Here is a 14,625-nt window from a genome sequence, read left to right on the forward strand (position 1 = left end):
CCCTCCATCTGAGTTTTGGCCTACCCCTACTTCTACTTGAGCTATATACCCTTCCTTATGCTTAAATAGTCCGATCCTTGGTTTAAATTCTTTTCTTGCTTTATTTAGATTTTTATAGAATTTTCTTGTTTGATTTTCCTTTTTTAATGCCTTTAGTTCTTCCAGTTATTCTATTTTCATAAGTTCGCTTTTTTTCCGATGGATGTACTTCTCTTCTCTTCTGATATCTTTATATTTTTGTTCTTTTTCTTGGGTTCTTCTTTGCTGCATCAGTTTATATGCATTGTTCTTTCTTCTTGTAATGCCCTCGCACTCTACATCGAACCACTCATTGTGTGGGTGGTGGTCTTTTCGGCCCTAGAATGTTATTTACTGCGTCTTTAATATAATTTTTACACATTTCTTATTGTTCTTTAATTGTTAGATTCTCTTTAGTTATGTATTTAGTTTCGATATAGTTTTGAAACCTTTCTACCGTTTGTGGGTTTTTACGAGTTCAATATTAAGGCGCCTTGTTTTGGTACTTCTCTCCTTCTTCGCATTTGAGATTCTAGCCCGAATTCTTGTGCCAACTTAAACCTAAATAGTATTTGATAAACTTATACATAAAAAAACAAATATTTATTATTTAATAAATATTTACATATTTGCCATTATTCGTTTTGTTAATAAACTAATAAAAAGTCTTAATTGTAAAAACAGTACTTACGTTAGGTCTAATTAAAAATGTTGAAAGCCCGTAATTTTTAAACTGTGGTACAGTCTCCCCCTTGTCAGTTGGCTCAATTAAATAATTTTTTGTTAGTAAGTCCTTTGTTTTATTGGTGATATGTACCATCCTGAAAAGGGTCAATGTTAATAAAAACTTATTAACAGAGTTTTTTTATTTCATTAAACACGTCAATATATTTCATGTTAATTAATAATGCGATAATCATTTTTTTTGTGTGTGTTGAGTAAATGTCTTAGTACTATTTTTTTTAATAAACATTCCATTTAATTTGCAATCTGTAAAATTTCACGATCAGCAAATGTTAATGACAGTAAGAAAGTATTTAGGAACAGTGGTTAGTGACAGTTTTATTTAACTAATATAAGGTTGGGTTTGAAAAATAAATTACTACACAGCACTATACTATGAAATAGTACTAAGGTTCTAAAAATTTTACAGCAAGATCACATGAAAGATGCCTTATTAATCTTTGCTAGAGAGGATGTCTCACTAGGGATTGAGCCAATGAGTTGATGTGGCTGATGTCACTTAGTAATGTTAATTTTTTGTCTTTACAGAGTGTCTAATTATATTGGAATGGCCAATATCTAATCTCCAGGTATCCAACCACCAGAATTATCTTAATCATGAGCGAGTATCCGGATAAAATAAACTTCTAACAATTAAACAATAAAAACTTTCGATTTTAAATTTTTTTTTTCACGAAATTTATTATAATTAATTATCACTACAACTGTTTCAGCAAAGTGCCTTCCTCAAGTGATCTATTTTTGGCATGAGTTTACATTTACATAAGATGATAAGGGGAGAACTGATTGTCCCAAGTTGATCATTCAGGATTATATACGAAGACGGTTTCGATTTAATTTGAGGCTCTTACTGATTATGTCTGTATTTTAATTTAATACTTTTAGTAGATTCTAATAAAGATAGCTTAAGGCCTTTAATTTTAATGAGAAGAATTTGAAATTAGTCATTAAAAGAAATATTATGGTCAAAATGGTGAAATGCTTACGTAGATTCTCTTTTTCTTTATAGAAAGCCCTTTTATGTTCTGCTATCCGTTTGTTAAAAGTTCTACCAGTTTGACCGATGTAAGCTTTTGGGCAGTCACCACATTTAAGTTTGTAGACGTTGCTGCTTTTTTTCTCTTGTTGTTTTTAATATATTTATAAGTTTTTGTTTGTTCTAAAGGCTATTGTTATTCCTTTCTTTTTTATTTTTTATATCACTTGGGAATGGCACTCTGCCGAAACAGCTGTAGTGATAATAAATAAATAAATACCTATTGTGGAAGTTTTAAAAACAACAGTTTTCAGTGTTTTATTGTTAGATAAAACAAATTTCCATCAAATAACGGTCGAATCCAACAGTTAAATAAACTTTTTTTTCTTCTATAGATGACGTTTCTCGTATATGCATAGTAGAGGAGAACAAATTTTTTATTAAATTAAATTTATAAGAATAGAAGATCATAACAACATCAGCGAATAGAAATACAATAGAAGCAGACCACATAAATACGGAACTTTTAAAATACGGAGGTTCATCGTGTTACAAACATTGATGTACCAGATGTAGCATCTTTAATTCTAGCAAGAGGTCTTTTAAGTTTCATATTTGTTTGGTTTGCTTAATGTTTTATTTTATTCTTATTAAGACAGTGGAGTATACACTTATTTACCCTGCTCGTCCTTCACTTTCCATTTTATTGGCAATATCAACGTCCTTGGACCATATGTCAAACTGATATTTGACAGTTCCTATGATTCCGCTAAGGATTTTTCCGCTGTGAATCCCAATCCTCATGTTGACGTTGAGATTACGCTTTTTCCTAAAAAATGCTATAATGAAGAACACATATAAGATGTTTTAATAGTATTTATAGTATTGTAATTAGCATATCATAAACATTTTTTATATAAATAAAAGTGCAGTTTTGTTGCGCTCGAAGTTTATATTGCATTTATTCAAATTTGGCGTTTTGTACATAAATATTAAGTTAATAATTATTTAACAAAACTAAATAATTGACAGTATAGCATATCCTCAGCAAAAATATTCAAAGATATTATAACACTCAATTTAATGTTGTTGAAGTACTGTTCATGTATTATATTATTCAGTCCTTCGAATTTTTAGTATGCGGCGGAATATCCATTTGTCAAAGTTTTCCAGGCGGCGTACTGAGGTAATTTCCGACGTCCGGGCTTCCATGCCATGTAGTATAAAATTGTGTGCATTATTTTATCATGCGAAATTGTCGAGTTAGATCAAGATCTCGATAAATAAAGAATATGTTCTTTTTTTTTGTAAATAGTTTATTAGTTTTTTTGTGCTTGACTTAATCAAAGGACTTTTTAATAAGCTATAAAAAACAAATACCATTTTGGGTGAGAACAATAAAACTTATCAAGTCCTGTTGGTTTTCTATGTGTATTATAACCGGGACCATGTACTTTTCTATTTTTCATGTTTTTCATTTTTTATTTTATTTCTAATGTTAGAATGGGTAAATTATTATCAATGCTAAAAAGTCTGTTAATATCTTGTTCCCTGTTGTCTTAGAATAGATTTTCCATATACGTTTTGCTCTCGTCGTTTAATTCTTCTTATGCTGTCAGGACCCTATCATCCATACTTGTTAGTATGATACTCTATTTGATACTGGTTTCTAGTTAGTTCTTTTATTTTCTTGTGAATAAGTTTGTTATCCTGTTTTTTAAAGGATTTCAAATAAATTTTTTCAGAACATTACAAATTTTTTAAGGTTTGGCGAATGCGCCAGGAGTACTTACGTACATGCCTACCATAATTTTTTGATAATAATTTTAAGTGAGTTATACGAAATTTTATGCCATCCGTTTCCGAAAATTTCTGCATCAAAATATTTACAAACTGAGTGAATCAACTATACTAAGCGTTTTGTATTTACAGTCTCTCCGTTTGTTAAAAGTAAAACATAAAAAATCTTTGTAATTATTTATTTCATATAGTCTGATGAAATTGACTCCACCAATGCTAAAATATGCCCTATCTAGAAATACGAGACAAAAGTCTTTTATTATATTTTCCCAGTTATGTATCTATAAAAAGTCTCATTACAAGACATATTTTCGTGAAAAATACATTTTTAAAATAGTTCTTCTTGTTTTGAGTGATATAAAAGTCTTTGTCTTTTTTAATCGTCTCACTATTCGCATTGTTCCAACTACTATATGTGTATGAAGATCTTTATGTTTCAAGAAAGTATTACTCACAATAGATTTAACTTTAACGAACTAATTGAATCGTAAAAGAAATTTTTAAAAGTTTGGCGAATGCGCCAGGACAAAATTTAATCTGCTGACTGCAACAATTTTTGATAATGATTTTTATTAGGTGATAAGAACTTTTATACTTTCCGACAATTTCTGTATCAAAATATTTATAATCTGGATGAATCAACTATCGAAGAAGTTTTTTATCCACACTCAAGCTCTGTTCTGTGTGATAAATATTATGTTTTTAATATTGTTTGTGATTATGATTAACTAATGTTTGACGTTTCGATTTAAACTTCAGAACTCGTTGGTCCCAAAAAAAATCGTTTACATAATTTGTAAAAAAAAAAAATTTTTGAGAATGATTTCCGGCGTGAAAATTAAAACTAAACATTAGTTAATTAAAAATATGATTTTTATCACAATCACAGCCAATAATTGTGGCTTAATCCCACAAAAAACATAATATTTAACTCAACCAAACCACAAAAATGTAGTTTCAGAACTTCTATGTGAATTCTGAATTTAAAATTAGATGTAAAATTGTAAAGTTATTTGTCTTACACAGCATATTACCAATCTGATATAGATATGTCCAAACTTTATATAAATATCTTACCGTACTGATGCAATTATAGCGATCATATCTAATCCTAAATCAACGCAGGACTCAGCTGGATTCGAAGAAGCTTCTGGAGGAAGGCCAGCGACGCAATAATAGCAGTCACCTAAAAATTTTATCCGCGTTACCTGCCGCTTCTACAAAGACAAAAGTATTATGGTAGAAGACTTCGTTAAAAAAAGGTTATAATTGTATTTAATAGTAAATATAGTATTGGCTTTAGCTTTCTTCTAAGATTTGGACAGAGCAAATATTGTCTAAAAAAAGATTTAAAAGATCGTCGAGTAAACTATGATTATGTAAACTACTGTGCAGGATGTTTCGTAGCAATCGGGAAATAAATGCTTACACTAACATTAGAGTAAGTAAATATGAAAATGGAAAAAAATTAAAGGCGTTAAAAAACAAAATGTTAGAAAGCTAGTGATCATAAAATTTCCAAGTATAGCTTTAAGCCGTTCTTCTTCTTCTTTCAGTGCCTATTCGTTCCGAATATTGGCAATCATTCTGGCTATAATTATTTTATTGACTGATGCTTTAAATAGATTCGTTGTTGTTGTGGAGAACCATTTCCTCAGGTTCTTCAACCATGATGTTCTCCTTCTCCCAATTCCTCGCTTTCCGAATACTTTACCCTGTAGGATTACCTACAGTAATCTGTATTTAGTGCTGTTTCTCATTATATGTCCGATATATTCCAACTTTCTCCTTTTAATGGTATACATCACCTCTCTTTCTTTGCCCACTCTTCGTAATACGGTCTCGTTGGTTATCTTGTCTGTCCATGATATCCTTAGAATTCGCCTGTATAGCCACATCTCGAAGGCTTCAAGTTTTTTCTCCATTGCTTCAGTTAGTGTCCAGGATTCAACTCCGTAATACAATATTGAGAAGATATAACATCGTAGGAGCCTTACTTTTATCTCCAGATTAAGATTGTGGCTTTTAAAGAGTTTGGCCATGTTATTGAATGCACCCCTAGTCTTCTCTATTCTACATTTAATTTCCTGTGAGTGATCCCATTGTTCATTTACTGTTGTTCCAAGATAGTTATACTGTTTTACTCGGTCCACTGGTGTATTATTGATAAGTAGTTGAGCGTCTCTAACTTTATTTTTGCTGATGATCATAAATTTAGTTTTTGTTATATTTACTTGAAGTCCAAATCTTTCACTTACTTCATTTACTTTGTTTATCAGTTGCTGTAAACCGTTCAAACTGTCTGCAAAAATAACGGTGTCGTCTGCATAACGGATGTTGTTTAGGCGTTCTCCATTTAGAAGTATTCCATGTTCGCATTTTTCCAAGGCTTCACTAAATATTTCCTCTGAATATAGATTAAATAATATAGGTGAAAGTATACAACCTTGTCTAACGCCTCGTAGAATCTGGATCATTTCCGTTGGTTCACCTCCAAAATTCGTTCTTATTGTGGCTGATTGGTTCCAGTATAAATTTTGTATTATACGCCGATCTTTATCATCCATTTGGGCTTTTGTTAGAATATCCATCATTTTTTGGTGTTGAACTGTATCAAATGCTTTTTGGTAGTCCACAAAGCAGGTGTAAATATCGCAAGTCATATCTCTGCATCTTTGAAATATTACTTGTAGACTAAACAGTGCATCTCTTGTACCTACGCCCTTCATGAATCCAAACTGTGTGTGTTGTATTCTCTCTTCGCATAGCTTGTATATTCTACGATGTATAATTTTAAAAAAAAGTTTTAATGTATGGCTCATTAGACTTATTAGCCTATATTCTCCACACTTTTTTGCTCCCTGTTTCTTTGGTAAGGTAATAAATTCTGAAAGTAGCCAATCTTTTGGGATATTGCCTGTGTCATAGATATTATTGAAGATTTTACATAGTAATTTACATAGTAAGCCGTTAATAATTGTGAATTCATGAAATATATATAAAGAAGGCAAGAAAAGCCAAACAGGATATGAATATAAAAGTTCAGATAAAAAGTTTTTACTAAAAAATCCTTTATAAAAGGTATATTTATTTAAAACGAACCCTTACGTGCTAAATCACAGAACGTTTTGGAAATAAATATTTCATCTTCAGTACTGCTACTTGAATAAAAAATATCTGTGAAAGAGTTTTATATTGATATGCATCAACATAAGTATTTATAGAAAAAGATAAAGTGTGATAAAATAAAAAGTACTGTATATTAAAAATATTAAAGATTTTACCTACATCGGAACAATCATCGAATAGTCCAAAAAGTTCGTTCAACGTCTCTAACAATTCAGTTATTTTTAGTGTACCAGTCATTTCTGTGTAATTTACTATATCGGCAAATAGAATCGATACATTTTCATGTTCGTCAAGCAAGGAGTTGCTAAAAAATAATAAAGAAATGCTATAAAAATTATAAAGAGACTGTAATAAAAATATACAGGCAGATATACAACTTAACTGACATATTTAAATAAAAACTGGATGTTTGTGATCTATGATTTAGTATGTAAGAATTACAATATGAAAATAATTATAAAAGATATGACATTTAAAGGTAAATGAATTTCCATACGAACAAAAGTGTTAAATATTGTCATGTGCCAGCAACTTGCCCAACGCAGTTTTATACTTATTCATATTTATTTGCAAGAGTAAGTACCAGCATGTCAGAAAACAGAATAAAAATGAATTGGCCCATAGGATAACATACAATTTATGCTTTGTAAGTAAACTTGAATTTGAAGTGGGTTTTTTATTTGTTCAAAAAATAAGTAATTCTGAAACGATACCTGTCTAGATTTATAATGTTGTAAGTAACTAAAAAATCAAAATTTGTAGTTATTTTATTTCGAATTTTAAAAGGTTATTACATAGAAAACTATCCAACGAATCTCGTAGTTTAGAGAACCTGTAGTTTTTAAACAATGCTGACATCGCATTTGTCATTACTTCTGAAAGATTGTAGCACACATTTAGTGAATTACACGACGATGATTGTTCGATACAAATAATTCAGCAACTATGAACGATGTTCTGTGGTAGTACATTTTGATTGTTAGTTATCTTTAAAGTGACTGTGAGTAGTAGTGTAAGTAAAAAAATGGATATAAATAATGTGCCTTCGACATCTAAAAAGGCTCTGAAAAAATCCGAAAGAAAAAGGGTTTTACACGGTGTTGCACAGTCGATCGTCCTCTATGCGGTACCAGTCTGGAGCGGGGCGGTAGAGATAACGGCCTATAGGAGGCTCATGACACGAGTGAACAGAACAAGTATGTTGCGAGTGGCATGCGCCTAGAGGACTGTGTCTGCGGCGGCCTTGTGGACTATCACCGGGTGTGTTCCGTTGCCTGTTTTGGCAGTGGAAAGAAAAGAGCTCTATGAGAGAAGAGGCCCAAATCTTACTATGGCCGGGAGAAGACAGGAAAGGGAACGGTCTTTTGAAAGATGACAAGAAGAATGGAATAAAATGGAGGATGTGACACAATGGACGAAAATGCTTATCCCGAACATAAGAGATTGGGTGGACTGCGGCCATCTGATGCAGGATTATTTCCTGATGCAGGTGCTCACAGGACACGGTTGTTTTAGAGCCTACTTCTCTAAGTTCAAAAAGGCTGACACAGATGAATGCCTATACTGCGGACACTCGGACACTGTGACACATACGACGTTACAGTGCAACGGATAAATAATAAAAAGGAACAAAATGGAAAGAGAGACAGGTGTGAATTTTGTTACAGTTAAGAAAATGATTAAAAATCCAAGCAGGTTGGACTAGTATACACAATTATATCTGTGCAGTGATCAAGAAAAAGGAAGAGGAAGAAAGACAGCTGGACCAACGGCAAAGGTAAGAGGGAAAGATGCTGGAAGTTGAAGGTAGAAAAGTGGGTCAGACTGTATGAGTTAGACTGTGTGAGCCAGACTGTGGGGAAATAGGAAATGCCCGCCTTTGAGTGATACAGAGAAGGTCTGGTTTAGCAGGTAGGCGTTCGGTGTACACTCGGCGAAGAGAGGGCATTTTAAAGTACCTCGACACTATTGCCGAGAGTACAAAGAACGAATCCTGCATTGTCATTTAAACGGCGCTCTGGACTGAGATGTCTTTTGAATATTCAAAAGAAATAAAAGGTACTTTAAGAAATGACCGAACAGGCAATATCCAGAAAGTGATGTCAAAAAAACTAGTCGCCGACGAAGCGAAGATAGTCGCCCTCGGGCATAAATATCTACATAATAACTTTGATACATAAATATTTATTTCGTTCTTATTACAGCCTTGTTTGCATGCTTTTATCGATTTTGGCTTTTTTGATGCTTTTGGTGATACATTTAAGTTGATTTGATACTCTTATAGTTATTACAATATTTTTAAAGCTTATTGTATGCTTTAAATTGCTGTTGTGAGTTTTCTCAATTTAAACATTTTTGAGAATGCCTGTTTAACAATTTTTCTACTTTTTTAATAATGTTCCTTTCTGTTATGGATGATTGTTTCTTAACGTTTTTGACGTTAATCTAGGTATCTAAGTTTTGTAAGCTTTTGATGCTAGTACTATTTTTTTTTGATATATATTTAAAAGATTTTTATGATTTTATTTCTTTTTAAAACATTTAATATCTTTTTGAACCATTTTTTAAATTTTTTTGATGATTTTAATAGCATTAAACTGCAAATATAATTTTAAAAATTTAGCTCTGTTTAGCCATTGTTAGTTTAGTTTCCTGTTTTTATATCGAGGCTGTTCTTTTTTACTGCTTTCTACGTTTCATTGATGCAATAATCTACTAACAAACTCAGACTTACACAAAGAGCTATCTGGACGGGAGACTTTGAGACCTCATAACAAACCAATAAATTAGGCAAATATTTAGAGTTAAAGATGTTTTCGAAAGAACCACGACGCTTAAGTGCAACTGGGCAGGGCACTTAGCTAAAACACAAGATGGACGGTAGACAGACGAGTCATGAAATGGACCCCCAAAGACTATAAGAAAATCTGAAGATGACCACCGACTAGATTGACCGACGACGTAAAAATTCTTCGAAAACTTATTTCACGTGTTTCAACGATTTTATCGCTTTTTAGAACTGTTGATGATTTATTTGATACTGGTACCAAAATCAATGCTTTTGTTTTTTAACAACCTCTAAGGTATTTCAATACTTCCAAAGCTATTTTTATCCTTTTTTAAAAATATCTTTATTTTTTTAACTTTTTAGGTGCTTATTAACGCTTTTAGAAGTTTTCCGTGCTATCTCCTTTACGTATTTACTGCTTTTTGTTTCTATGCTTTTGAGGATTTATTGCTTAACACCCCAAAGAGTTATTTTCATTTGTTTGAAGCTTTTTTACGCGTTGATAAAGCAGTTTCTTTTTTTGTGCTGTTTGGGTGATATTCTTTTGATAAATTCTATTTGATTTTGCTTTTTTGGCACTCTTAACGATATTTAAATGCTTGTAAGTATATATATACAAGGATTTCCACAGTTTTCACTGTATTCCTTCACTCAACCGTTTTCTCCAATTTTTCCTGTTTAGCAAGTCCCCTTCCTGTAGGTTTCTTCTACTCATTGCTTCGTCCACCTCATCTCTGAAAGATCTTCGGGGTCTGCCTCTCTTTCTTCTTCCTATCGGGCTCCACTCTGTTATTCTATTTATCCACTGATTTTGGTCTGCTCTTCTGACATGTCCGTACCAGGTTAACCTCTTCTGTTCGATGTAGTCTATTATGTCGGAGTTCATGCCCATTCTCCTCTTAATCTCCATGTTATTTATCCTATCTCTTCTTGTTACTCTGCAGCTTCTCCTTAGAAATTCCATCTCTGTTGCTCTTATTTTGTTTTTGGTTTTCTTATTTATTGTCCAATTTTCACACCCATAAGTGAGGATACTTCTTGTCATGGTATTATATATTTTTTTCTTTGTTTTCATGCTGTTGTTCTTATCCCATAGTACCGGGTTCAATTTTCGTATGCAGTCTCTTGTTTGTCCTAGTCTATTTTTAATATCTTCCTCCGTTGTTCCTTTGTTTGATATTATGAAACCTAAATACTTATACTTGTCTGTTCCTTTGATTTGTTTACCTTCGTCTATTTCCAGCTGTTTTATTTCTGTATTCTCCGTTGTTAGGTATTCAGTTTTCTTTAGGTTTATTTCCATCCCATTCTTTGTATATTCCTGCTCCAGTTTTCTCATCATAAAACTGAGGTCATCCTCATCTTGTGCGATCACTATTTGGTCGTCGGCAAAACTTAGCGTATATAGATATTCGTTCCTTACTGGTATACCCATTCCTTGCCTGTAAGTAATTTTATAAAATACAGAACAAACTGAAAACAAAGCATAAATAGAATGGATGCAAATAAATTACAAACAAAAAGAAAAACGAAGTACGTTTTGCATTTTAATACTTACTCAAATGGATTTTGCCTAACATGTCCCGTTTTTATAAAATGCTTTGTAGTCTCGATGTACCTCTCTTTTACTTTATTTATTACATATTCAGGTATAATACTCTGCATTAGATGGTCCTGAAACATAACAAACACAGACATTTCTTTACAAACTTCAATTTTTCTAAGAAAATAAATACTTACCACCTGCTTTTTTTCATGTTTTAATAAAAATGTCGACATAATGCTATCCCTTCTATCCAGAAAGCTCCTTCTTATCACAATTTCATTCATATATCTGTAGTAAATACCTAAGCAATTCATAAAAAATGCAAATATGGCATCCGAGGTTATCTAAAAATATTTCCGTGATTAAGAAATCGTCAATATTTGTTATTTATGCGAGATATATGGATCAGTGGGTTATTTGTTGATGAATTCGAAAGATATTACTTTATTATTTATTTTTTATATTTTAAATAAGATACAAAAAGCACTAATAGTTTTAATTATCCATACAAATTTGTAATCAATTTACGACAATAATTATAAAGTATCCATTCTAAGTAGAATTTAGAATGAATCTTCTTCTTCCTTTTTACAAGCAATTCTGCTTGTTCAATGGCGAATTAATACCTCTATGGAAGGTTGTCACTCCATCTTTTGCGCGGTCGTCCGATACTTCTTCTGCCGATTAGAGACTTATCTCTTGCTGTTTTGACGACACTTGTTTCCTTCATTCTGTTTAAGTTGTTTTGTTAAATGCTTTCGATAGTTTTTATAATATTTAGGGGAACTTCCCTCTTATAGAGAAGATGGATTACATCTGTGTCCCACTCTGTCAAACGCTTTCTTTAGTTTAATCAGACACAGAAATACTGGTCTATGGTCCATGGTACTATGGTACATGGTCTTCCACTGCTAAAACCTTCTTGTTCATCTACTAAATTTATCCTCTGATTTATAAGCACTTGTAAAATTTTAGTTGTAAGTTTTAGCGTAGTATTTAATAAATTTTACCTCTGTATTTTCTGGCGTTTGTTTTCTCTATTTTTAAATAGAACAATTTGTTCGCTTGTTCTCCATTTTTTCGGTACCAGTTTTTGTGTTTTGCCACTATTGTATACAGATGACGATATATGCCACATTTCCCTGATAAAAATTTATAATTACCTAAACAAACACTTAGGAATCGTTACTGTGCAATAGCTTACCTTTTTCCAAATCATGTGGTCTAAATTCGAGTAAGTCACAAAATATAATGTTGCAATATGAAAAAGAGATACAGACGCTCCCATCGTAATTGCCATCGTTAAATTATTTATGGCAAAAAAGAGGTAGCAGGCGATGATAAGGTACGGCGAGTAAGCAGGTCTGAAGTGTTCGTGTCCGACATAATAGTATGGTACGAAGCCGTTGACGAAAAATATAAGGCAAAAAGCTGCTACGGTTACGTACTGTAGTTTGTTGTATTTCTCTGCCACTCTGTCTATTATATACAAACATATTAGAGATAGTAATATCGTACTTATGTAGAGAATAATATCTGGGAGGACGGGTAAAGGGTCGTCCTAAAAAAAAAAGAAAAATTATTTTTTTAATAAAAACAATATTTTGTGTATCGCATTTAGAGCATGCTCAATGTATAGTTAGATACAGTTAGGTACAGTTAGATACTAACACCTACGAGATAGACCAACAATAGGAAACATTAAAAAACGGCCTCCTCGTTCCATGCAAGGAGATATTAAAAGAACCGATAAAAAAGAGAGACAACTGAACGACCGACGAAATATTCGGCAGAATGGACCAAAGAGACAAGCCACGAACAAGGACAGTCACTATTAAAAAATCATTATCAATTAAATCAGAAAAATGATAAGAGAAGCAAAACAAACTTGCTATGAGGAAAAATGTAAAGAGGCAGAAGATCTTTAGAACGTATACGACATATTCAACCTACATAAAAATGTTAACGAAATGGCAAGGCTGCAAAAAAACCCCAACACAACTCTTTAAGATAAAAATAGAAATACCATGATAACGACTGACGAAAAGCTAAAACGATGAAAAGAATATATGGAAGAGGAAAGTCTTTCGTCGTCTTTCGACAGAGAAACCAGTATAGAAATTACAAAGAAAAACAATATTGTATGCACTAAGGAACACCAGAAGCGGAAAAAGCTCGGGGCAAGATCAACTGCCTATTGATATCCGCAATAGAAAATAAGAAATTTATCAGTCGGGTGACATACCCAATAAATGGTTGACCTCAACATTTAGTTGTCTCCCAAAAAAGAAAAATGTTAGAGAATGCACTGACCACCCCACCATAAGTCTAATGTGTCACACACTTAAAACGTTTTTAAAGATCATCCATAAACGCATTTACCAAATACTTGATATGGATATTGAAGAAACTCAATTTGGATTCGGTAGAGGCATAGGTACCTGTGAAGCTCTCTTTGCATTCAACGTACTAATCCAAAGATATCTGTTTCATAGATTACAACAAGGCTTTCGAAGTCCGCCACAAAGTGCTAATGGACGTCCTCAAAGCAAAACAATAACAATCCAATGACCTTCGAATTATAACAAATCTATATTATAAACAGCAAGCACACATACGCATTAATGAACACATCAGAAGAGTTTGAAATTAAAAGAGGAGTGCGACAGGACTGTGTATTGTTACCACTACTATTCAATGCATACTATAAAGAAATTATGCGAAAAGCTCTTTAGGGAGAAACTGCAGGAATTAAAGTCAATGAAACACCAATTAATAACATTAGATATGAGGACGATAATATCATAATAGCAGACAATCTCCAAGACCTACAAACGCTAATGAACAAGATAGTTGAGTATGGAGAAGAATATGGATTATCAATAAACATCAAGAAAACTAAATTTATGAGGATATAAAAAACCCAAAATAATGATGAAAGCTTGAAAATCAACTGTAAAACTTTAGAACAAGTTAAAAACTACAATTATGTTAGCACAATAATTAATCACACTAACGATTATTCCAAAGAAATCAAAATTCGAATAGAGGAAGCACGAACAAACTTCAATAAAATGAGAAAGGTACTTTGTGCAAGAGAACTGAAATTAGACTTGAGAGTTAGGCTGGCAAGGTGGTATGTTTTCTCTTCTCTGCTTTACGGGATAGAAGCATGGACACTTAACGCGTCGACTACTAAAAAGTTAAAAGCATTTGAACTGTGTATGTATAGAAGAATCCTGAAGATATCATGGACCTAGCATGTAACAAACAACGAAGTCATGAGAAGAGTCAACAAAAGAATGGAAATATTGTAAACCATCAAGACACGAAAGCTGCAATACCTGGGGCATGTTATTTATAATGAAAGATTAGGAGAAGAGTCTCATGGTTGCGTAACTTGAGGGAATGGTACGGATGCACATCAATCTAACTATTCAGTGCGGCAGCATCTAAGATCAGAATAGCCATGACGACTGCCAACCTCCGTCGCGGATATGGCACGTAAAGAAGAAGATTTAGAGCATAAAAAATATAGTTTTAAATCACATTCTAAATACTAACAGAAATGCAAATAGGTAAAAATTATTAAGCAAACAAGCAAACAGTTCAATGAAAGATTTA

The 14,625-nt window shown here is 32.5% G+C and overlaps 1 protein-coding gene across 3 annotated transcripts in view; it reads right to left on the reverse strand.

Annotated features, from left to right (window-relative positions):
• Positions 1-14,625, reverse strand: part of LOC140434037 (adenylate cyclase type 2-like) — a 53,703-nt gene that overhangs the window by 19,485 nt on the left and 19,593 nt on the right. For 2 of the 3 annotated variants that reach the window (XM_072522022.1, XM_072522021.1), the window contains 7 exons: positions 12,206-12,562; positions 11,196-11,345; positions 11,014-11,129; positions 6,827-6,971; positions 4,616-4,755; positions 2,418-2,567; positions 710-839 (listed from right to left, as the gene is read on the reverse strand). In XM_072522022.1, coding sequence (XP_072378123.1) covers positions 710-839; positions 2,418-2,567; positions 4,616-4,755; positions 6,827-6,971; positions 11,014-11,129; positions 11,196-11,345; positions 12,206-12,562 — 1,188 coding nt within the window. The remainder of the gene's footprint in view (positions 1-709; positions 840-2,417; positions 2,568-4,615; positions 4,756-6,826; positions 6,972-11,013; positions 11,130-11,195; positions 11,346-12,205; positions 12,563-14,625) is intronic. The other variant, XM_072522023.1, reaches the window with a different exon arrangement.

The sequence above is a fragment of the Diabrotica undecimpunctata genome, chromosome 2 (assembly GCF_040954645.1).
Source record: "Diabrotica undecimpunctata isolate CICGRU chromosome 2, icDiaUnde3, whole genome shotgun sequence".
Lineage (NCBI taxonomy): Eukaryota > Metazoa > Arthropoda > Insecta > Coleoptera > Chrysomelidae > Diabrotica > Diabrotica undecimpunctata.